General features: G+C 46.6%; 1 protein-coding gene across 2 annotated transcripts; it reads left to right on the forward strand.

The window, feature by feature from the left end:
- The first annotated feature begins 5,734 nt into the window (after positions 1-5,734).
- Positions 5,735-23,983, forward strand: LMAN2L (lectin, mannose binding 2 like). 2 transcript variants are annotated; one of them, XM_060684885.2, is made up of 9 exons: positions 5,735-5,958; positions 7,789-7,907; positions 10,912-11,029; positions 12,055-12,137; positions 15,741-15,773; positions 17,864-18,025; positions 18,728-18,842; positions 20,698-20,817; positions 21,722-23,983. In XM_060684885.2, exons 1-9 carry the CDS (start codon positions 5,796-5,798, stop codon positions 21,862-21,864), a joined length of 1,056 nt encoding a protein of 351 aa, XP_060540868.2. In that variant the 5' UTR covers positions 5,735-5,795; the 3' UTR covers positions 21,865-23,983. The 2 variants fall into 2 exon arrangements, with proteins under 2 accessions (XP_060540868.2, XP_087731946.1); XM_087875820.1 differs by lacking the exon at positions 15,741-15,773.
- The last annotated feature ends 1,408 nt before the right edge of the window (positions 23,984-25,391 follow it).

Here is a 25,391-nt window from a genome sequence, read left to right on the forward strand (position 1 = left end):
GAAACACTGCTCTGTTCTAATCGCTCCAGTGGTGGGTTGCTACCGGTTCGCCCCAGTTTGGGCGAACCGGTAGTAGTGACGGCGAGAGACTCCACCCGCCCACCTGTGGGCAGAGCCTCCTGGTGCGCGCGCAGGAGCAAACTGGTAGAAAAGGTAAGTGAAACCCAGCACTGAATCGATCCCACATAGCAGGGACCATCCTATTCAAACAATGACTGTAGCCCATCTATTTGCATCACCATGATTAAAATCCTAAAATACCTGGTGGTTAACCCAGGCTGTATGGGATCTGATCCAAACATCTCCCAGAGGGCCCTGCATGCACTAAATGTCCTAAAATCTTCCATTACTGAGAAGGGACTGCCAGAGATCAATAACTATCTGAGCCAGCTAAGAGGCAATCTCTTTTTTCCCCCTTTTCACTTTTTGCTACTTGACTGCCTCTTGACCATCTCCTGACTGCAGCTGCGGATTGAAACCACCTAACTTCTTATGAGCCTTGATGGCGCAGTGGACTATGTGCTGTTAAAGTAGGACAGCCAGAATGATGTCGGTAGGGTCTCCTGTTTGAGCAGGAGGAGGAGAGGAAGAAGAAGAAGAAGGGGAGGAGGAGGAGAGGAAGAAGAAGAAGAAGAGAAGAAGAAGAAGAGAAGGAGGAGGAGGAGGAGGAGAGGAAGAAGAAGAAGAAAAGAAGAAGAAGAGGAGGAGGAAGAGGAAAGGAAGAAGAAGAAGAGAAGGAGGAGGAGGAGGAGGAGAGGAGGAGGAGAAGAGGAAGAAGAAGAGGAGGAAGAGGAGAAAGAAGAGAAGGAGGAGGAGAGGAAGAAGAGGAAGAAGAGGAGGAAGAGGAGGAGGAGAGGAAGAAGAGGAAGAAGGAAGGAGGAGGAGGAGAGGAAGAAGAGGAAGAAGAAGAAGAGGAGGATGAGGAGAGGAAGAAGAGGAAGAAGAGAAAGAAGAAGAAGGGGAGGAGGAGAAGAGAAAGAAGAGGAAGAAGAAGAAGAGGAGGAGGAGGAGAAGAAGAAGAGGAGGAGGAGAAGAAGAAGAAGAAGAGGAGGAGGAGGAGGAAGAAAAGGAGGAGGAGGAGGAAAGGGGGTTGGGTTAGAAGACCTCCTTTCAGCTCTGTTACTCAGTCTTCTAAAATATTTACCATTGCCCTTCAATGACTGGCTGGGGAATTCTGGGAGTTGAAGCCCACAAATCTTAGAGTTGCCAAGGTTGGAGACACCTCTTGTTCTAAACCCTGATAAAACCAACATGCCTTAGTTTGACGGTGAATTCCATCACAGCACCGCAAGAGCCCAACATCCTGAAATCCGAGAACAAAACTCATTACAACGAATACAATCATTAACCAAAGTTGCTGCTTCTGGTTCCCATTTAAGGATTTGTCCTAGTACTGAACGTACCAGGTTTCAGGTGGGAACATACAGCGGCCTTATGCTGGGTGGCAGCAGAAACAAACAACGTGCTTTGTGATTCCTTCAAACGAACCTCGGCGAAACTCAATGTTTCATTCCGTTGCCGATGTAAATGCAAACGGAGGACAGAGAGAACCAGAAGGAGCTACGTAGAAAGAAAGGGAAACTTCAACGGAGAGAACGAAAGAATATACTGAGCAGTCTGTGCTTAACCAAGGTTAATGGAATAAGTCACAATTGGCTGGATTTAAACTGTGGTTTTAAAACCACCCAGAGAGAGTTCACACTAAATGTTTACCATTCCCTAAACGGTAAACATAAGAATCACTATTGGGGGGTCAGTGTGTTTTGTGTATACAGAATAACCAAGAGCCCTGGTGGCGCAGCAGACTAAAGCACTGTTATTAACACCAGCTGCCTGCAATTACTGCAAGTTCGAATCTCGCCAGGCTCAAGGTTGACTCAGCCTTCCATCCTTTCAAAGGTAGGTGAAATGAGGACCCGGATTGTGGGGGCAATAAGCTGACTCTGTATAAAATATACAAAAGTATGAAGGCTATTGCTTAACGCATTGTAAAATGGCCTGAGTCTCCGGAGAAGGGCGGCATATAAATCAAATAAAAATAAATAAATAAATAACAGAGTTGGAAGGGAATCTTGGAGGTCTTCTAGTCCAACCCCCTGCTCAAGCAGGAGACCCTATAACTGTGATGGCAAACCTATGGCATATCTGTGGGCATGCAAGCGTAGCCCTAGCTGAGCTCCAGCGTGCATGCGTGCACGACCAGCTGATTTTCGGGCCTTTTGGGCCCACCAGAAGTTGGGAAATGGGCCGATTCTGGCGTCCGGGGATGGGTGGGGAAGGCTGTTTTTGCCCTCCCCAGGCTCCTATAAAGCCTCTGTAGCCCGGGGAGGGCAAAAAACGGGCCTACAGGGCCCACCATGCCATCACATGCCAAAAGCGGGGGGAACGCGGGGTGGGGGTCATGTGTGCATGCATGGAGGGTCGGGACACATTGAATTATGGGTGTGGGCATGTGCGCACTCGACACCCCTGTGCTCCCCTCCCACTTTTGGCACGCGATGGCAAAACGGTTAGCCATCATTGCCCTATAGTGTTGTAGAATGGAGGGACCAAACAACATTCCCGGGTCAGCCAGAGACAGTTTTATTGCGCAAGGTTCAGAGCCAGATTTGTACCTGAAGCTTTGAACAAGGAAAGAACTCTGATACAACTGTTTTTATACATTTCTAAGACAAAGGATTCGGTGAGATCATGCATTTTCCATATATGGTTAACATGAGATCATACATTCTCCATATATGGCTAACACACACCTGTCATATGATAATTGACACACTTCCTAATTACTAAACCATTAGTAAACCATTATTTTTAGTTTTTAAGATTACCTTAGTTTAGACAACCTTTCTTTAAGTGCTTGTAGTTGCTAATGGGAAATTTACTGCTGTCCTTGGGTAAGTTTATTGGATTAAGTAACTCTTTGTAACATATATGTCCTTGTGTCATTCACAGTGAGGTCACTCAGATGTTTTCTATATGGCTGTCCTTCTGTGACATCTAGGTCTCATCAGAAGATATATAACCACTTAATGGGGTTTAGCTGATTTTTAATATAATCTCCAAGCAAGCACTTTTCTCTCTTACAATAATGTGAATAGAGAGGGTCCTTTACAGTTCATGTAGCTGACTCTGTATGATTCCTTCTTTTATCCACATTAATAGTATACCATTGGGGTAGAATTAGTCAGGTTTATTTTTCAGCGTGATGCTACTTAAGCTTGTTTCATGTGCTCGTTTCTTTGTACAGCTATGGAATTCAGGCTAATCTTTTTATTCCACTCCGGCTATCCCCCCACAAAATGTAATTATCTCTTTATCAATGTTTCATGAGTTAAAATGTCATCTATCAGCATGCTGCCTCTCTCTTCCTATTCTTAGCTAGGCCCAATGAATTGTAACAGGGTTGCGCCATCTTGTGGCCTCTCTTGGAATTCTCCATGTATTCTCCACCATCCATTTAGAGTTGAAGAAGCTTCTTGGATGAGAAGCAAAAAAAAAAAAAAGGTCTTCAAAGAAAAAACAAACAAAAAAAAAAAAATCCAGAAAATCCAGTTGCCTCTTGGGAAACCATGACCTGGGTGACTGAGAAACTCCATAGACAATTTTTTTTTTTATTTGATTAAATGTACTTTTGTAGATTTCCTCTTAAAACGTAAAGTAGTGGCGTTTTCTTTTTAAAAATAAAAATTATTTTGGTTGCTCCCTTGTGAGATTGGTCCAGCTTTCCAAAAGAGGGAAATCCTGTGTCACGTGCCTTTGTGCCATAAGATCACCATGTGGCCTCCCATCCTCCCTTTGATCACTGGAAAAGCAGCATAGGTGGTGAGCACCTGAACTCTCATACACATCAGGGAAAGGATGCCAGGTGAGACGTACCTTGGAAGATAGGTGGTGAAAGAGAAAACTATCAAGGTCTTTTTTTTTTTAATAGAATAGAATAACAGAGTTGAAAGGGACCTTGGAGGTCTTCTAGTCCAACCCCCTGCTTAGGCAGGAAACCCTACACCACTTCAGACAAATGGTTATCCAGCATCTTCTTAAAAACTTCCAGTGTTGGAGCATTTGCAACTTCTGGAGGCCAGTTGTTCCACGGATTAATTGTTCTAACTGTCAGGAAATTTCTCCTTAGTTCTAAGTTTTTTCTCTCCTTGAGTAGTTTCCACCCATTGCTTCTTGTTCTTCCCTCACGTGCTTTGGAGAATAGCTTGACTCCCTCTTCTTTGGGGCAGCCCCTGAGATATTGCAACACTGCTATCATGTCTCCCCTAGTCCTTCTTTTCATTAAACTAGACATACCCAGTTATGTACCCAGTTAGGTAGGGGAGAAAGGCAGGTTATGATGACTCAAAGACTTTAGGTAAGATATCTCCACCTTTCCACCCTATGGCTCATCTTTTGACAGCCCTTGGAGGTAAATTAGGTCAAGAAACAGGAATTGTGAGAATCTGAGCAACGATCCTTATTGCTATTAGGAAACTGTAGCAGAATCTTGGCAGCCTGTCAAGAGGTGGGTTTCAGCAGGTTCTGACCAGTTCTGGCGAACCGGTAGCGGAACTTTTGAGTAGTCCGGAGAACTGGTAAATGCCACATTTGACTGGCCCCGTCCCCATCTGTTCTCTGCCACCCAAATCCCAGCTGATCGGGAGGAAATGGGGATTTTGCAGTATCCTTCCGCTGGAGTGGGGAGGGAATGGAGATTTGATTTGATTTGATTTGATTTGATTTGATTTGATTTGATTTATTTATTTATTTATTTATTTTTTATTTATTTATTTATTTATTTATTTATTTTATTTATTTATTTATTATACCGCCCTTCTCCCGAAGGACTCAGGGCGGTGTACAGCCATATTAAAACAACATATACCCACAAAATTTAAAAACAATTTAAAATATATTAAAAATTTGGCCCTCATATTAAAACTTTAATATATTTAAATTTTATTTAAATTTAAATATTTTATATTATATATATATATATATATATATATAATATTTTACAGTATCCTTCCTCTGCCACGCCCACCAAGCCACGCCCACAGGACACGCCCATAGTAAAAAATTTGGAACCCTACCACTTGTCAGAACCCCTTTCTAGGGCCACTTAAACCTAACAAACTCAGGATAGAGTTATTTTTGGATTTCTGTCTCAGGCTTCTCTCATTCTCAAGGACTGGATAAAATGTGCTTTTCTCTCTTAATGGTTTTCCAATCCCATACCCATTTCTAGATTCGATTCCATTACTGTAATGGTGCCCCCCCCTATAATTCTTTTGGAACAGCCCAATAAATATGTTGATTTTTTAATGCTGTTGCAGGAGTCGAGTTCACTTGTTATGCTAAACTCTGAGCTTGCTTGTTTTCTGACAGACGTTTCATTACCCAAACTAGGTAACATCATCAGTTCTACTGTAGTAAGGAGTTGGGTTTGCTCTCAGTTTATACTCTGGTGGCTTCCAGGGGTGGGCTGTTGGAGGTTCGGGCCTGTTTTAATTCCCAAGACCCTTCCTCCAAATTAACACACCACCTGCTACTTTCCTTTTTCACCTCCATACTTGCTCTAAAGTGTGCAAGTTGTAAGTCGAGGACTTCAGAGCCTTAAGGCTGAAAACAAGGCGCTATCCCTTTAAAAAAACACCATCGCACTACGTTTCCCAGAACCCTTCGCGGGAGCTCTCCGCCCAAAACTAAGCGTTCGTCCAATCAACGAGCGGGAAGGAACGCGGAAGGGGGCGGTGCGCGAGGGGCGGACCAATCCGGAGGCGAGCTCACTCGGGGCCGAGGGAGGGAGAAAGATGGCCGCGGTGGCGGCGGCTGAGCGAGCCGGGAGCGGGGATGCAAGGCTCCGTCGGCGGCTGCTGCTGCTGCTATGGCTGCCGCTGCTGGCTTGGGAAGCCGGGGCGGAGCAGATGGAGGAGTACCTGAAGCGGGAGCACTCGCTCACCATGCCCTACCAGGGTATGCATTGCATTGCATTGGTGGTGGGGAGCTGACTTGCTAGGTGGAAATCCGTCCGGTGCAGCTCCATGCACAAGATGTGGGATTTTTTTCCCCCGCCTGTTGCATCTATCTCTGCCTGGGTGTTTTTTCCCCCTACTTTCCTAGATGCATGCATGGGGGGGGGGGCGTGCGTGGGAACTGTCGGGGTTGCAATGCTGCCTGGGTTGAGCTTTTTTGCAGCATGCATGCATGCATGCAAAAAAAAAAAAAGCGTTAGAGTTGCAGAAATGGGGGTGGGGGTGTGGCACAGAAATTACCCAGGATTGGGCCATCAGGAGGGGGCTGTTGCAGTTTGAGTGGCATTTCTAAAGTGGTGTTTCTTGGCTAGGGTGTTTTTGCAACACACAGCGAAGTATTGTGTGAATTGTGGGGGGGGGGGCAGAATTATTATTATTATTATTTTTAAAATTTGATTTATATGCCGCCCTTCTCCGGAGACTCAGGGCGGCTTACAATGCGTTAAGCAATAGCCTTCATCCTTTTGTATATTTATACAAAGTCAGTTTATTGCCCCCCACAATCCGGGTCCTCATTTTACCTACCTCGGAAGGATGGAAGGCTGAGTCAACCTTGAGCCTGGTGAGATTTGAACTCACAGTAATTGCAGGCAGCTGGTGCTACTTAATAGCACTTTAGTCCGCTGTGCCACCAAGGCTCTAAATCTTTTCTCATTTAGTTTCTATTGGCATTTATTATTGCTCTTAAAACGCACACGCACCTCTGATCTTGTACTACTATTCTAGTATGAAATCCAGTGCTTTTCTTTTTTTTTTTAAATTTGATTTATATGCCGCCCTTCTCCGGAGACTCAGGGCGGCTTACAATGCGCTAAGCAATAGCCTTCATCCTTTTGTATATTTATACAAAGTCAGCTTCTTGCCCCCACAAACTGGGTCCTCATTTCACCTACCTTAGAAAGGATGGAAGGCTGAGTCAACCTTGAGCCTTGGAGAGATTCGAACCAGCAGTAAATTGCAGGCAGCTGTGTTAATAACAGGGTGCGTAGACCACTGTACTATCAAGGCTCTTATTTATTTATTTAATTTTTTATACCGCCCTTCTCCCGAAGGTCTCAGGGCGGTGAACAGTCAAAATAAACATATATATATATATATAAATGTGAATAGAAGCAATAAATAATAATTAAGTCAATTTGGCTTATCAGTTAAGTTAAGATCTTCAGAATAAAATTGACACAATTAGGAAAAGGAAAGAAAAAAAATTAATTATGACAGCCCGGCTTGGTGAAAGAGGAAGGGCTTAAGTGCCCGACGGAAAGTATGAAGATCTGGGATTATTCTTATCCCTGGGGGTATCCTGTTCCAAAGGGTAGGTGCCCCCACAGAGAAGGCTCTCCCCATGGGAACCACCAGTCGACATTGCTTTAGTGATGGTACCCTGAGGAGGCCCACTCTGTGGGAGCGTACTGGTTGGTGGGAGGTTATAGGTTGCAGAAGGTGGTCTCGTAGGTATAGAATACTCCAGAACCCCATTTTTGTTATTCACCTGGTTTTGGAAAGAGAGGAAATAGAGAGCTGGCACGCCACAAACGCCAAGAACCGGCCTTGCAACGTGCGTTTTGTTTACAGCTTGAACTTTGGCTTCATAAACTTTTCCCCAAAAGCTTTTAATTCTGCCTTCTAGGCCAGTGAGTGTTTCATAACTGACCACGTCTCACATAATGGCGGTTTTGGTCAAAAGGCACAGCTCGACCCCTGACGTCAGACGGTGTTGGGAAGTAGTTTTGACCTAGCCACAAATCGGTCCTTAACGTTCTTTGTTTTTCAGGTGTGGGATCTGGCAGTTCATCCCTGTGGGAACTTATGGGCAATGCGATGGTGATGACCCAATTTGTTCGTCTCACTCCAGATATCCAAAGCAAGCAGGGTGCTGTCTGGAACAGAGTGGTAAGGCTTAATTGCCTGAGGATGGGATCTGGGATTTCGTTAGGGCTGGAATAAATTGGCAGGTACCTTCCCCGTTGATGTTATCCTATCTGTAGCAAAAGGAGGCAAGGGTGAAGCAAGTCCTTGGGGAACAAAGGTGAGGGTTGCAAAAGGGCCTGCTTTGCAAAGGTGATTTTATCCTGCCCAGTGGGAAGGTGTGGTCCGATACTGGATTTTGCATATTGCATTAAGCTGGAATTTGTTTAGCCATGGTTTGGGAAATGAAGAAGAGTTGGTTTCACATACCGTCCTTTGGGGAAAACGTCCTTCAGGTCGGCCAACGTTGACCGACGTCCAGCCTTCTTGACATCTTTTAGGATAGTTGTTTCTCAACTTGTACGATGTGTGGACTTCAACTCCCAGAATTCCCCAGCCGCCCATTGTAAAGTTGCTGAGGTTAAAAGGTATCAGTCAGGAGTCAGCAACCTGTGGCTCTGGAGCCGCATGTGGCTCTTTCATCCCTCTGCTGCGGCTCCTTGTTGCTGGTCGGCTCCACAATTGATAGGGCTTTCGGTTAGGACAGATAGAGGAAAAAGGACGCCGTGCTAGGAGGAGACTCTACGGTGGGGGAACCGACTTCCGGTCAACAGAGGAAAAAGGACGCTGTGCTAGGAGAAGACTCTATGATGTGGGAACTGGACTTCCGGTCGGCTCCAGAATTGAACGGGGGCTTTCGGTTAGGACCTTTGTGGCTCCTTGGGTGTTTAAGGTTGCCGACCCCTGGTATAAATAGTCCTTGACATAGTAACTACAGTTGAACCTAAAATTTCCGTTAAGCGAGGCATTTGTTAAGTGAGTTTCCCCTCCCCCCCCATGGCTTTTTTCATTTCTTTTTCTATAGAAAGCCGGAGAAAACTCAAAATTGTGAGCAGAGCTAGGGCGAATGCTTCCTGTTTTGAACGCTGCTGAGATTTCGGCTCTCAAATCTCAAGAGCATTTTAAATCTTTTTATTGCAGATATGGGATAGAGTATAATGTGGTTTTTTTTTTAAAAAAGTAAGCTTTTTAAAGTGGGGTCTAATATCTCGGTAATCTGTTTCACTGATTCTGCAGCTTTTACACTTGAGAGAATTCACTGATCTTTCTCGAATTGTTTGCTTTCTTTTGATCAGTTCTGGCTGTTCCCTGTAGTTTAATCATGCGAGGTGGGATTAATTACTGTCTTTCTTGCCGCTAAATATAGCTCGGCTAGAAGGGGGATACACAGATTAATTGGCACAAGGAATTGGGAAAGTGCCGCTCTGGGCTTCTGAGTGTGTGTGTGGGTTGTCGTTAATTTGTAAAAACAGTTGTCACCTTTAGCTTCTAATATTTGCAAGCGCTTAAAATAAACGACTCTAGGAGAAAGGGTCTCCTGTGTTTCTCAAGACACAAAAATTAGAGGAGGGGGATGCACGAATGAAATAAAGGCACCAGCCTTTTCTCTGAAAAAGGTGCTTTTTCAAAAGGCAGTTGGACTTTCTTTCTTTCTTTTTTTTCCTTGAAGACTTTTCGCTTCTCATCCCAAGAAGCTTCCTCGGTTCTGGCAGGATGGTGGTTGTAAGGTCATCTCACCTGGTCATCTCTTGGAGAGCCGTTGAGGCCACTTGAGGGTTTATCTGGGTTTATGATCCTTCTGATTCCCTCCCCCCCCACCCGCATTAATCCTTCCACCTCCCCCCACACAACCATTCTGTCAGAACTGATGAAGCTTCTTGGATGAGAAGTGAAAGGTCTTCAAGGAAAATCAACCTTTTGAAAAAGCACCTTTGGGACAACCATGATCTAGATGACTGAGAATCTCCGTAGACATCAACTTCACGTGATCAATATTCAGACGCTTGGCCACTGGTTCATATTTATGACCGTTGCTGTGTCCCAAGGCCGTGTGAGCCCCTTTTGCGTCCTTCTGACAAGCAGCCAATGGGGAAGCTGGAATTCACTTAACGACCGGGTTACTAACTTAACAACTGCAATGATTCAACTGGCAAGGAAAGTTGTAAAATGCGGCAAAACTCACTTAACAAATGTCTCACCGAACAACAGAAATTTTGGGCTCAATTGTGGTCGTAAAGGGAGGACTACCTGTATTGTACTGGAAACAATATCCACACTATAGACTGGCTGGTTGGGGAAATCTGGGAGTTGAAGTCCACACATCTTTAAAAGTTGCCAGATTTCAAAAACTCTGCACTAGAACATTTTTCACGAGCCGGCGTTTAGGATTTTCATCTTCTGGGCTGTTTTGAGCTGAGGACAAACATTGTTATGCAAAACCCGCATCCCTTCCCCTCCTTCAAAACCCACTTTGTTAAGAAATGTATGTACAGTAGTGGCCAAAACTGGAAACCTTTTGGGAAAAGTGTTATTTTCTAAAACTAGCTAATAACACCACTTTTTTGGGGGGGAGTAGTCCCATAAAGTTATATATTCATGGAAAGATAATTTGATCAAAAATGTAATGCAATAACTTTTAGGAAGGATTTGCTATTAGAATAAGCAGGTACAGTATAAACAAGAAAAGTGAAACGCGTAGAAAAAACGAGATATACAAAAATGATCACCGTAGAAAAGACGAGATATATAAAAATTATCCACATGTCAGTTAAGACTTAGTTGGGTCACCTTTAGCATGAATTATGCCCCCCCCCCATTTTGAGTCTAGCAGGCCTCCCTAGCAACTCCTCACGGCCCGTTTTTGGTCCCAGGAGGCTGCAGGGAGGCCTGCTAGGCCCAAAACAGGCCGCAGAGGGGCGCACTGCTCCGTGCATCCCCTGCACATGTGTGCGTGATAACTGGACATGCACACGCATCTTCCACATATGCCCCGCCCCTTGTGCATACGCGAGACAGACCTGAAAACCAGCTGGCCGGCGGGAGGCGCATGCGGGGTGGAGCTGAGCTGGGCGATGGGTCGCGTGCCTGCAGAGGTTCGCCATCACGGTTCTCTCTCCTTTCTAATTTGCATCTTTTTTGCTTTCCACAGCCTTGTTACTTGAGAGATTGGGAGATGCAGGTGCATTTCAAAATCCACGGGCAAGGGAAAAAAAACCTCAACGGAGACGGCTTTGCCATCTGGTACGCCAAGGATCGAATGCAGCCAGGTAAATTTTTTTCCCCAAATATATGCCTAACTTTGATCTCTGGTGCCACAATCTCCTTGCAGCAAGCCAGCCCATCTGTTGGCAGATTTAGAAAGATCTTCTTTCCTTGGTTAGGGGTAACTTTTATACCTGTTGATACTTTTCCTTGTTTCCTTCAGTAGAACCAATGAAAAAAAAATTTTTTACAGCAGTGGCCAAAATTGTGGAAACCTTTTTGGTCCATTTTTAAGGCTTTTTTTCAGTCTGTTTTTTCAGCTTTTCTTGGCCCGTTTTTGAGGATTTTTCCGGCCTGTTTTTGTTTTTTTTTGTGGAAAAAATGGGCTAAAAAAGCCTCAAAAACAGGCAGAAAAAAGCCTCAAAAATGGGTAGAAAAAAGGGCCTCAAAAACGGGCAGAAAAAAGCTTTGAAAATGGGCAGAAAAGCCTCAAAAACAGGCAGAAAAAAGGCCTCAAAAATGGGCAGAAAAAAGGCCTCAAAAATGGGCAGAAAAAAGCCTCGAAAATGGGCAGAAAAAAGGCCTCGAAAACGGGCAGAAAAAGCCTCAAAAACGGGCAGAAAAAAGCTTTGAAAATGGGCAGAAAAAAGGCCTCAAAAATGGGCAGAAAAAGGCCTCAAAAATGGGCAGAAAAAAGGCCTCAAAAATGGGCAGAAAAAGCCTCGAAAACGGGCAGAAAAAAGCCTCAAAAATAGGCAGAAAAAGGCCTCAAAAACGGGCAGAAAAAAGCCTCAAAAACCGGGGCCGGAAAAAGGCCTGAAAAAGCCAAAAAAAAAGACCCGAAAATGGGGCATGCGGAGGCCAAAAAAACAGCCAGCGGGTGAGTGGGGCTTCAGCAATATTCGGTCTATATGACGCACAGACATTTTCAGCTCCTTTTGGGAGACAAAAAAGTGCGTCCCATAGTCCGAAAAATATGTTAAATATTTCCGTTTTAAAAGCCGTTTTTTGGCTTTTCTGAAGGCATGGAACATTGAAGAAATATTTGCTGAGATGGTTTGTTGTGGACACAATTTCTTGTCTATTCCAGGGCCGGTCTTTGGCAGCAAGGATACCTTCATAGGGCTGGGCGTGTTTGTAGACACCTATCCCAATGAGGAGAAGCAGCAGGAGGTAAGGGCCATCCTGGAAGGGCTGTGCAGGCGGAAGAAGGCGAGTGGGGAGGGGGCATTGGGCTGCTCCTGGTTGGCCATTGAAGCTAGTCTAGAGAAAAGAAGGACTAGGGGTGACATGATAGCAGTATTCCAATATTTGAGAGGTTGACACAAAAAAGAGGGGCTCAACCTGTTCTCCAGAGCACCGGAGGGCAGGACGAGAAACAATGGCTGGAAACTAATCCAAGAGAGAAGCAACCTGGAATTAAGGAGAAACTTCCTAACACTGAGGACAATTAACCAGTGGAACAGCCTGCCACCAGAAAGTTGGTGCTCCATCACTGGAGGTTTTTAAGGAGAGACTGGACAGCCACTTGTCTGGAATGGTATAGGGTCTCCTATTTGAGTAGGGGGTTGGACTAGAAGACCTCCAAGGTCCCTTCCAGCTCTGTTCTGTTTGGTCTAATAAGACAGTTGGCTGCCACGATGTTCCTCAGTTCCGAATCTGCCATGGCTTCCCATATGAGCCCAAGGTGGAGAATTTACTATTGGGTGCATTTTCTGCACTTCATCCTCATGTCTTCTACCTTGTACAACTCACAGAAGCTGTATGTTCAGGTTGTTTGGATCAATTTGAGTTATTGTGGGGAAGGGGCAATTTAGGCAGAATGGTGAACCCATCTTCTTCTCTCCCCTCCACCCCCCGCCGCCCCGGGTTTGGAAATAACAGCTGGCTGGCCGTTGGAGCATCAGACAAGCACTGCTCTGTGTTTTCACGCATAGTTTTAGGAAGTGAGAACTGCAGCCTGTTCTGGTCACTCCCAGAGCAGGGATGGGATTCAGCCGGTTCGTACCGGTTCGCACGAACCGGTAGTTGTGACCTGAGAGTGGGCCTGCCCACCTGCCCCGGTGCTATGCAGTCCTATTTAGCTGCGTTTTTTAAGCCGCGTGCACGCAAGCGAAGCACATGTACAGAAGGCTGCGCGCATGCGCGCACGATCACATTTTCGGTGCTGGGGCGAACCGGTTGTTAAATTGTGTAAAGCCCACCTCTGCCCCAGAGCCCTCTTGGAGAGGGTGAGACAGGAATAATCTGCCCATTGGGGGGTCCTTGGACGTTACGGGTCAAAATTACCTCTTTCCTCCTTCCCTCTAATGGCTTTGGTGTTTGGGACGCTGTCTTACACATCTGGCTATTATTTTTCCTGCCTTTCTTTGGGCTATGAGGTTGCTATATTTGAAAAGGCCGGCGATAGTACAGGTAGTCCTCGACTTAACAACGGTTCATTTAGTGACCATTCGAAGATAAAATGGCACTGGAAAAAAAATGACTGACGGCCCTTTTTCACACTTACAGTGACCGTTACAGCATCCTCAGGGTCACATGATCAAAATTTCAGACGCTTGGCAACTGACTCATATTTATGACGGTGGCAACGTCCCGGGGAGTCATGTGATCCCCTTTTGCGACCTTCCTTGCGAGCAAAGCCAACGGGGGAAGTCAGATTCCCTTAACAACTGTGTTTCTAATTGAACAGCCGCAGAGATTCACTTAACAACCGTGGCAAGAAAAGTCGTAAAACGGGGCAAAACTCACTTTAACAAGTTTCTCACTGAAGAACATAAATTCGGGGGCTCAATCGCGGTCGTAAGTCGAGGACTTCCCGTAATATGGATTAATTGATTTGAGGATCTGAGAGTTTTTGGGGTTTTTTTGTTTCCTTGAGATTTTATGGAGAAATTCGGCTTTCTTGTGTTTTGATATATTTAGCGTGCTGTTTTTGTTGGTTCTGTTTTAGTGGAGTCACTTGAGCGTCTCTTGCGTGATAATTACTAATTGTTTGGAGTCATTTTCCTCAAGAGCCTCCTCTGCAGAACTTAGCAATTAGGAAGGTTTGTAAGAAGCCAGGTGGATCGTTTCAGCCTACGCTGGTTGGATCTTGAGAATTTGCCAGCTACCGTATTTTTCGCTCCATAAGACGTTCCTGACCATAAGATGCATGTTAGCTTTAGAGTAGGAAAATAAGAAAAAAAAAAAATCTGCCTCTGCCTCCAAGCGTCCATCTGGCATTCATCTGGCTAGCGTCCTTGCAGCCAACGGTAACGTACGGGCATGTGCTGGGGCTGTGATAACGTACTGAACTAACAGCCTGGTCAGCTTCAGTACGTTATCGCAGCCCCGGCACATGGCTCATCAGGACTCCACTCCATTGTGCTCATCACCAGTTAGGTGAACAGTGGCTGGATCCTGGCCTCCGGTAGCCCCGCCGATCAGCGGGCTGGCCGACCGGAAATGCCGCCATTGCTGCCTCCTCCGTGTCTCTGCCTCTGCCGGGGAACACCATAGCCTTCGCTGCCGAGCAGCTGATCGGTGGTTGGATCGGCCTCCCGGAATACAACCGATCAGCTGTTCCAGGCGGCGGGGATTGCCGCCGCCATTTGCTGCTGCTGCCTGTTGCCCCTATTCGGTCCACAAGACGCACAGACATTTCCACCCACTTTTGGGAGAAAAAACAGTGCCTCTTATGGAGCGAAAAATACAGAATATCTTGGGGGGAGGGGGGGATGCTGTTTCCGAGGGAAGAGGGGGCTGTGCCAGAGATGGCACACTTCCTCGATCCCATAAGAGAACATTTAATGGAGGGAACCTGAAGTGGAATCACTCTGCCTGAACCTCCTACTGGGTGGGCTTGCTTCAATCTGCATTCTGGTATAAATTGCCTTTGTAAAAGCAGAAATTTCCCCTCCAACCCCTTCACTTCCAGGATCCCTTAGTTTTCTATCCCAGTGTCATGCCCCCGTTGGAGTCGGAGTCCGAGGGGGAAGACGAACAGCTGACAGAGAGCGGGAGAGTGGCTCCGTTGGCTGTGGAAGAAACTGGGGAAGGACAAGGGAGCGGGGGTTCAGATGAAGACCAAGGCCCACCCCCTTCTCATCCTAGGGCACTCAGGGAAGAACGGAAAAGAGAGCAACGTGTGTTGCGTGGCTTACGAGGGGAGGAAAGGTCCCCGAGTCCCTTCACAAGGCACACCTGGGGATGGAGTTTAAAGGAGAAGCATATGGGGGGGGGCAGTTGTCGGGAACAAACACTGAGTTCCTCTTGTGTTAACTGCTTTATCCGAGTTCCTGGCATCCTCCCAACTGGTTTGATTTGCTGCCGTGCTACTTCACTTCTGGAACTCTTTATCTTCTTGCCCTGCCAGATTAATTACTTTATCTTGCCTTGTTGGAATTATAGTTGGAAGTTTTCTGTTTATAACGTTTGGACTGGAGTATTTTCAGCCAACGGCTGTTACAGGTTTGTGGGAGAGTTTTTCTCCGGACCGGAGAGTAAAAGGGACGTTGGGGGGCAAAGATGGAGCTAATAAAGGGACTCATACTTATTCTCTGGCTGTGTTGCCTTTGTGCCACGCCCTGAGTCAACACACCCAGGGGCACCTTCCAGCCTAACCTAAACGGTGGGCCTTGGAGAAGAAGAAGCAGCAGCAGCAGCAGCAGCAGAAGTCCAGGGATTGGAAGAAGGAAGACTAGGTCAGCTAGAGACGATCTGTTGGGTGACTCTCTCTTGCTTCTGTCCCCTCCCCTTCCCTCCGGCATTGCAATAACCATTCTGGATTCCCAGGCCCAGAAGAAGAGATATTCTTCAGGAAACCAGGTACTTGATATGGTCCTTTCCTTAGATCCTTTATTCCAACCTTGTCTGTTCCATCTCTCTCTCTCTCTCTCTTCTTGCTCCTTGATTCAGCTATCACTTCTGGCAGGTAATGGGACGGCATAGCTTGGCACAGGGATTGTTGGCACCTGAGCCTTTTTCCTTTTCCTCTATAGATGTGATGATAAGAGCTGTGGTGGCGCAGTGGTTAGAATGCAGTATTGCAGGCTGACACTGCCCTCCCCTGTCAGCAGTTCGAGCCTGACCGGCTCAAGGTTGGCTTTCCACGGTCGGTAAAATGACGATGCAGATTGTTGGGGACAATCTGCTGACTCTGTAAACTGCTGAGAGGGCTGGGAAGCACTATGAAGTAGTGTATAAGTCAACAGGGCACCTGAGCCATGGTGGCGCAGTGGTTAGAATGTGGTACTGCAGGCTACTTGTGCTGACTGCCGGCTGCCTGCAATTTGGCAATTCGGTTCTCACCGGCTCAAGGTTGACTCAGCCTTCCATCCTTCCGAGGTGGGTCAAATGAGGACCCAGATGGTTGGGGGCAATAGGCTGACTATGTAAACCGCTTAGAGAGGGCTGTGAAGCACTGTGAAGCGGTATATAAGTGCTGTTGCCTCCGGAGTCTGACATCAGCGAGGCACAAGAACAGCGGGAGCCTGTTCCCAGCCTGTTCGCAGAGCTGCCAGAAGGCAAGAACAATTAAGAAAAAAAAGGGCGACTCAGGAGTAAGGCTTGGAGATGATTGGCCCCTCCCATAAGACATAAAAGTGGAGCAAACGGACGTGAGCCTTTGCAGGAAGCAATTAGTTCATATAGTCAATTCAAGCTCTGAGAAGTCCGTTTGGCCTTGCAAAACTAATTGACAATTAGGTCTCTGGCAGCAGTTTCAAGGGAGATAAAGATGGGTGCTTATCAACATTACCCTGAACGACTGTGTCCACTCGAGCAGACAATCTTTATCTTTATCTTTATTTGATTTGTATACCGCCCTACTCCCGAAGGACTCAGGGCGGTGAACAGCCAAACAGTAAAATACATAAATACAAAATTTAAAAACAGGATAAAATCGAATTAAACAATTTGATCCAGACAAATTAAAACACCCCAATCATTTAAAAACAGATTAAAATTTGCATATTAAAAAGAAAAGAGGGAAAAGATTAGGCCAGGCCCACCTGGTGGAATAAAAAGGTCTTCACAGCACGGCGGAAGGTACGCAGAACCGGGATCCTCCGTATCTCCGGGGAGAGCTCATTCCAGATAGTAGGTGCCCCCACAGAGAAGGCTCTTCCCCTAGGGGCCGCCAGTCGACATTGTTTGCCCGATGGCACCCGGAGGAGCCCCTCTCTATGAGAGCGTACCGGGTGGTGGGAGGCTATTTGTGGTAGTAGGCGGTCCGTAAGTAGCCAGGTCCTAAGCCATGGAGCGCTCTAAAGGTGGTAACCAACACCTTGAAGCGCACCCGGAAGACCATCAGGAGCCAGTGCAGCTCGCGCAGGAGAGGTGTTACATGGGAACGCCATGTCACACCCATTACCACCCGCGCGGCCGCACTCTGCGCCAGTTGGAGCCTCCGGGTGCTCCTCAAGGGGAGCCCCATGTAGAGATGTAGAGATGTAGACAACATCTGTCGGAATTTTCACAGACTGAATCGTTACGGGCTGTGAATGACCGTAATTCACAGCCGTCTCAATAAAAGAGGGTTTTTTTGGGGACTAAGATTGTGATTTATGCTTTCTCAGGAAGCCTAGGTCAGAACAGGCTTGGGGAACCCTACGCTAGGCCTTGGAAGCTGTTGCTTGCTTGCTTTCTGTTCTTGCTTTCCTCCTGTCCAAACTCTGGCTTTTTCCGACATCACAGTCATTCTGCCAAATGCATTTATACGGCCGTCACCATCTGGCTGAATTATTTGGTTCTCAGTTGTTTTGAGCTGCCTTGCTTCCCAACACATCTCATCCTGGTCTCAGCCTCTCCAGCTGGGCTCCGTTGCCTCCTCCCTCGCATGGTTGAATGTGAACTGGCCGGTGTGAAAGTAGCTGTTCGAATGGCAACGCGGTCTCTTCCTTCTGTTCTTTCTCCAGCGTGTCTTCCCGTACGTCTCGGCCATGGTCACCAACGGCTCCCTTGTCTACGACCACGAGAGGGACGGGAGGCCGACCGAACTCGGGGGTTGCACGGCCATCGTCCGCAACCTGGAGCACGACACGTTCCTGGTGATCCGCTACGTGAAGAGGAGGCTGACTGTAAGTGTCTAGGGTCTGCAACTGTGGTGCTGCGCTGTGGTGGCGCAGTGGTTACAATACAGGCCAACTCTGCCCACTGTCAGCAGTTTGATCCTGAGCGGCTCAAGATTGACTCAGCCTTCCATCCTTTTTTAAGATCGGTAAAATGAGGACCCTGATTGTTGGGGGCAATAGGCTGACTCTGTAAACCGCTTAGAGAGCCCTAACCCTATCATCTACTTATATCATCTCTCTGTCATATCTATCATCCCCCTCTCTCTCCCCCTCCCTCCCTCCCTATCTGTCTCATCTTTTCCTCAGTCTCTCTGTCTGTCTGTCTGTCTGTCTGTCTATCTATCTAATCAGATCTGTCTCATCTGTCTCATCTTTCTCTCAATCTCTCACTTTCTCTGTCTATCGATCTGTCTGTTTGTCTATCTGTCTGTCTCTGTCTACTGTCTGTCTGTCTTATCAGATCTGTCTGTCTCTGTCGATTATCTCCCTCCTTCCCTTCCTGTCTCATCTCTCTCAATCTCTCACTTTCAATGTCTGTCTGTCTTTATATTATCTATCTATCTATCCATCCATCCATCCATCCAATCAGATTTATCTATCTATCCATCCATCCATCCATCCATCCATCCATCTATGTAATCAGGACTCTCCAGGTAAGCTTTGGAAAGGATGAAGCCAAAAATGAGCCTTTTCTCGTTTTGACTTGAGGTCTTGCTCGACATTGATGGAAAGCATGAATGGAGAGATTGCGTTGACATTCCCGGAGTCCACTTACCACGCGGATACTTCTTCGGGATTTCTTCTGCCACTGGAGACCTGTCAGGTATTGTTCACAAGCCCAGCATAGCTAGAAGAATTTTTCCTACTGTTTTTACTTTGGGAGAAGATCCTTAAAAACTAGTGATGGTTGTCAACTTGCAAAGCATCCCTGTCCTGCTCTCGAGTTGCCATAGGCCAGGGTGGAAGGGAAACCGGCGAAACGGCACAGTAGCCAAAGACAGATGCACATTCCACGCTTATCTCTCTCAAGGCTGTATCCCAGGGTTACCTACAGCAGCTGAGGGGAGTGACCTCTACAACCCGCAAAATTGCTCCGTTGGCAAATGTGATTGATGACACACCCTGGGAGGAGGGGGGAAAAAGGGTCATAATTGGAGCAAAAATTACGTAGGGTCAGAGCTGGCTTCACTTGGGAACGTGCCGACATGAAGCTCCTAATAAATAACTGGATTTCTTTTGAAGCTCGGTTCGAGGCTCATGATTTAATTAGGGCATCGATGGGAACCCTGACAGCAGTCATAAGTCAAGGACTACTACTTGGAGACTCATAGGAGTTGAAATCTACAACATCTGGACTATATTATTTGAAATCCAGTGTTTATGGAAGATATCAAGAATGGTGGGAAGGGTGCTATGAAAAAACCCCCAGAATTCTGGATTTTTCTTCTACAGGTAGTCCCCGCCCTACGACCATAATTGAGCCCCAAAACATACGTTGCTAAGTGAGGCATTCATTAAGTAATTCTTGCCTCGTTTTACAAACTTCCTTGCCACGGTCGTTAAGTGAGTCATTGCAGTTCATAACATGGTTTCCTAAATTGACTTTGCTTGTCAAAGGGGATCACATGACCCCGGGACGTTGCAACCGTCATAAATACGAACCGTCATAAATCACGTGACCGCCAGGAGGCTGCAGTGGTCTTAAGTGTGAAAAACGGTCGTAAGTCACTGTTCTCAGCGACGTCGTAACTTTGAACCGTCACTAAATGAACTGTTTGGAAGTCCTGTAGTTGGAGTTGCACATTGTGCTACGTTTTAAGGCAGAGGCCTTCAAATTTGGCAGCTTTTAAGACTTGTAGACTTCAATTCCCAGAATTCTCCAGCCAGCATAGCATAGTATAGCATAGCTGGCTGGAGAATTCTGGGAATTGAAGTCCACAAGTCTTAAAGCTGCCAAGTATGGCGACCCCTGTTTTAAGGGATCCGCACAGCCGGATTCACAACAACATACCAAATCAAGGCCACAAAAAATCAGCTGATTTTTTAAAAATCAGCACCACTTAGTGGTTAAGATGCTGAACTCTACGGGGGGAGATTCAAGGCCACAGTTTCAAGTCCAGCCTTCAGCCACTGAGCCTATTGTATGAATAAATCCTAATTTTTTAAATTCTAAACTGACGAAGTTTAGTTGGGTATGTCTAGTTTAATGAAGAGAAGGACTAGGGGAGACATGATAACAGTCTTCCAATATCTCAGGGGCTGCCCCAAAGAAGAGGGAGTCAAGCTATTCTCCAAAGCACCTGAGGGCAGGACAAGAAGCAATGGGTGGAAACTACTCAAGGAGAGAAGCAACTTAGAATTAAGGAGAAATTTCTTGACTGTGAGAACAATTAATCAGTGGAACAACTTGCCTCCAGAAGTTGTGAATGCTCCAACACTGGAAGTTTTAAAGAAGAGGTTGGATAACCATTTGTCTGGAATTGTATAGGGCTTCTTGCCTAAGCAGGGGGTTGGACTAGAAGACCTCCAAGGTCCCTTCCAACTCTTGTTATTCTAAACTTTTAAATCTCAAAAGCCGGAGCAAAATTCAACAGCCAGCTTAACTGAGAAAGAGATTTGGTGAATGGCTCCTAGTGGAGCCCTATCCTCATCATGTCCCCCTTCCTCTTTGAACTCAGACAATCACGACATCATTTCTCTGAAGACATACCAGCTGACGGTTGGCCGGACGCTGGAAGAAGAGAAGCGTGACAAAGAAGTCTTCCTTCCTGTGGTGGAGAACATGAAACTCCCTGGCAGTAAGTAGGATCGTTAATTTCACCCAATCGGCAGACGCAAGGAGGTAATTAATTATTGATTAATTATGCATAATGCATAATTCATTCACAATGTATGACCCATGAAATGTGGAACTGCCTACCTGTTCTGACTTAGGCTTCCTTAGAAAGTAAAAAGCACAATCTTAGTCCCGCAAAACCTCTTTTATTTATACAACTGTAAATTATTTTCATTTACAGTCCTGCAAGGCTTGATAAACAGTCTTTCAGAGGAAGGTTATCAACACCCACCTTATCTCACCTGGAACGCTGCCAGAGAGCTAATTTCCAGACACAGGGCAAAGCCAAACTTGGCACAGAGTCATAAACAGAAGTTTCAACTCTTGAATCGGCCAAATGAACTAATTGCTTCCTGCAAAAGCTCACGTCCCGTTCGCTCTTCTTTTATGTCTTATGGGAGGGGCCAATCATCTCCAAGCCTTACTCCCAAGTCGACCCTGTTTTCTTAATTGTTCTTGTCGTCTGGCAGCTCTGCTGGGAACAGGCTCCCACTGTTCTTCTGCCTTGTGGTTCTATTGGTGTGGCTTGGTGGGTGTGCTAGGGGAAGGATACTGTAAAATCCCCATTCCCTCCCCAATCCAGGGGAAGGATACTGCAAAATCCCCATTTCCTCCTGATCAGCTGGGACTTGGGAGGCAGAGAATAGATGGGGGCGGGGCCAGTTAGAATTTTTACTACCGGTTCTCCGAACTACTCAACGTTTCCGCTACCGGTTCTCCAGAACTGGTCAGAACCTGCTGAAACCCACCTCTGATGTGTGTGTATTTGGGACAACCGTTGACCTTGATGACCGAGAACCTCCATGCTCATGAACTAGAGATGGTCCTTCTAGCTGAGTCTGACTTCTGCACTCTCTCCTTTGTAGTGATGACACCGATGGAACCCATGAGTGGCCTTGCTCTCTTCTTGATAGTCTTCTTTTCGCTGGTGGCCATCGTCTTCGCCATCGTCGTTGGCGTGATCGTTTACAACAAATGGCAAGAACGGAGCCGGAAACATTTCTACTGACCCGCGGGCCTCCTCCTCATGGATTCCTCCCGTCCTCCTTGCTTTCTGGACAGCCATCAGCAAAGGGGGGAGGGGATCATAGAAACAGGCAGCTCAACTCGGGAAGCCCCCCGTCCGGGGGGTTGGGGGGGGAAACTTCTGGCTCCTAAACACAGGGATGACGTTTGGACCGGTGGTCTCCTTGCGGTGGTGAGACACCACCATTATCTCTGCTCTTCTCTTTGCCTTCCTTGAACTGAAGTTCTCCGCACTGGCTTTCGGTGGGACGTTTGACGGGCTTTCGTCAGCCTCTCCCCGAGGATGTAGCACACACTGGGCCCTCTGTGGACTCGTTTAGGGGGGCGGACATTTAATGAAAGAGATTTGGAGCTCCTCTAGTGGAGGAGGTCGTCGGAAGTTGGGAAAACCGTGGTTTGAGGAAATGTCAAGGTAGCAGTGACGAGGAAATTGGGAAAACGGGAATCGGCAGTAACGAACTGAATGTTTCTTTGGGATGCCTTAAGTAGCATAATACTGCCTGGAGGACAAAGGCCGAAACCCTCGTAGCTTAAAAGAAAAACCAAGGATCTTATTTTGCAACCCAATTTATTTTCTTCTTGTCTTTATAGATCAGGAGAAGCATCATAGGGAAACCACTATACTGCTGAATCAACCGACGTGAATCTCTTTGCTCCTTAAGCACAATTCCCTCTTCCTTCTTCATTTCTTCCTTCTTCTGCTTCTCCCTTTTTTTCCTTCTCCTTCCCTCTCCATCCACTTCTTTCTCCTTTCTCTTCTCCGTTTCTTCCTTCTCCTCTTCCATCCATTGCTTCTACTTCTCCATTTGTTCTCTTTCTCCATTTCTTCCTCATCCTCTTCCATCCACTGCTTCTACTTCTCCGTTTGTTCTCTTTCTCCGTTTCTTCCTCATCCTCTTCCATCCATTGCTTCTACTTCTCCGTTTGTTCTCTTTCTCCGTTTCTTCCTTCTCCTCTTCCATCCACTGCTTCTACTTCTCCGTTTGTTCTCTTTCTCCGTTTCTTCCTCATCCTCTTCCATCCATTGCTTCTGCTTCTCCGTTTGTTTTCTTTCTCCGTTTCTTCCTCATCCTCTTCCATCCATTGCTTCTACTTCTCCATTTGTTTTCTTTCTCCGTTTTTTCCTCCTCCTCTTCCATCCATTGTTTCTCCTTCTCCCTTTGTTCTCTTTCTCTGTTTTTTCCTTCTCCTCTTCCATCCATTGTTTCTCCTTCTCCCTTTGTTCTCTTTCTCCGTTTCCTTCCTTCTCCTTCCTCCCCCATTTCCCCCTCCCATCTGTCCTCTTTGACATTTTTTGGCTGCCTCCATGGTCTCGTCTGCTTGCGTGTTTTTTCCCTGGGTGAAATGAGGTGGCCCTTGCCGAAGGGATGACGCTGTGGGTTTTTGCTGTGCTTCCAAGCCATCCTTTGAATGTTTTTTTGAGGTCAACATTTGGAAAACTGTGAAGCTTCTTTGGCAGCTGGTGGGATTTAGAGCAAAGGGGGGGGGTATTGTAGGTTAAACTACTTCAAAAGATGGTTTCATCCACTGATTATCTTTGCATTGTTCAGGAATGAGCAGCTCACCAAGAGTTAACAGTAGAACCCGTAAATTGGGCACCAAACGTAACCTCTAAAATCTCCCCGAGGGCATGCTTGGCCTCAGCGGGGTGGGGGGGGCTGGCAGATTTCAAGGGAAGGGAAAGTTAGCATACAGTTAGTTAGCCCAACCTGGGATTTTTCTGATAGTAAACACTTATAAGCTGCTTTATTAAGACAAAAAAAAAAAAAAAAAATGCTGCTAACTGGGGGGTGTCAGATTTTCTGAAGCCAGCTTTTCCTTGTTATTCAGGGGAATCTCATCTCAGTCATCTCTCTGCCTGTGTGCCTGATCTACCTATCTAAGTCTCTTTAGTTCTTCTTCTTTATCTTTATCTTTATTTGATTTATATACCGCCCTACTCCCGAAGGACTCAGGGTGGTGTGAACAGCCAAACGGTAAAATACATAAACACAAAATTTAAAAAACAGAATAAAACCGAATTAAACAATTTGGCCCAGACAGATTTAAAACACCCCAATCATTTAAAAACAGATTAAAATTTTCATATTAAAAAGAAAAAAGGAAAAGATTAATTTATTTTATTTATTTAATTAATTAATTAATTAAATTCAATTAATTTCTGCCCCTCTGCTGGCAGATTCCTTCCTCCTAGATCAGGGGTGTCAAATTCGCGGCCCATGGCCCGGATGCATCACGCGCTGGCCATGCCCACCCCCGGAAAAAGTCGCAATACGTCCTGTGACGCCGCGAATTTGACACCTCTGTCCTAGATCTTTTCCTTTCCCTTCCTCCTTCCCTCCCTCCCTCCCTCCCTTCCTTTCCTTCCTCCTCCTTCCTTCCCTCCCTCCCTTCCTTGAGGTTAGAAGGCAGTATTGCAGGCTAACTCTGCCCACTGCCAGCAGTTTGATCCTGAGCAGCTCAAGGTTGACCCTTCCTTCCTTCCTTCCTCCCTCCCTCCCTCCCTCCCTCCCTCCCTCTTTCACAAGAGAGGAGCTGATTGATCTTCAGGTATTCCTTGAGTTACGGCAACAATTGGGACCGAATTTGCTGTCGCCATGCAATTGCAGAGCGTAATGTCTGCGTTGCTTACTGACGGCAACCCAGGCAGTCCTGGATTGCCGTCTCATCACAATCCCAAAACATGCAGGTCATTAAGTGGGAAATGGAGGGAGTCCCAGGTAAGGAGCAGGGGAGCATTGCGTATGAGTTGGGAGGCTGCGGTGTGGCATGAACTCAGGGAGGCTGAGAAAAGTGGGTGTAGGGAACGTGGGTGCAAGTGCAAAAAAGCTCAGGGAAGGAGGATACTAGTAGGTGCGAGCAAGCAAAGCGGGAAGGAAGGCACAGTGTCAGCAAAGGAAGGCTGGGTGGGAAACTTACCCAATCTATATTTTACTTCCCTCTGGCTTCCCCATTGACTTTGCTAGTGGTAGCTGGCAGAGAAGGTCAGCAACAGTGATCACGTGACTTCAGGATGCCACAACCGCTCCTAAGGTGAGCTGGTTGCCAAGCATCCTAATTTTGATGAAGTGACCATGGAGGCCCTACAATGGCCAGAACTTTGAGGACTGGTCCTAAGTCCCTTTGTTCAGTTGGTGGGTTGCTCCTGGTTCGGGCAAACTGGCGGTGGCGGGAGGCTCCGCCCATCCGGCCAGACGTCATCAAAAACGCTCTGTGGAAGCGCCGCGCACTACCGATAGCGAACTGGTAGCGGCGGGATTCGAAACCCACTACTGGTGCCACACCATAACTTTGAACCGTTGCTGAACGAACGCTCGTAACTCAAGGGCCACCTGAATCTCCCATCAACGTAACTGTAGATCAGGGGGTCTCCGAATTTGGCAGTTAAGACTTGTGGACTTCAACTCCCATGCTGGATGGGGATTTCTGGAAGATGAAGATCACAAGTCTTAAAGTTGCCAAGTTGGGAGACACACACAGACACACTGCTGTAGATGATCCCAGCTGGTA

This window comes from Pantherophis guttatus, chromosome 9 (genome assembly GCF_059756535.1).
Source record: "Pantherophis guttatus breed Tessera chromosome 9, ASM5975653v1, whole genome shotgun sequence".
Classification (NCBI taxonomy): Eukaryota; Metazoa; Chordata; class Lepidosauria; order Squamata; family Colubridae; genus Pantherophis; species Pantherophis guttatus.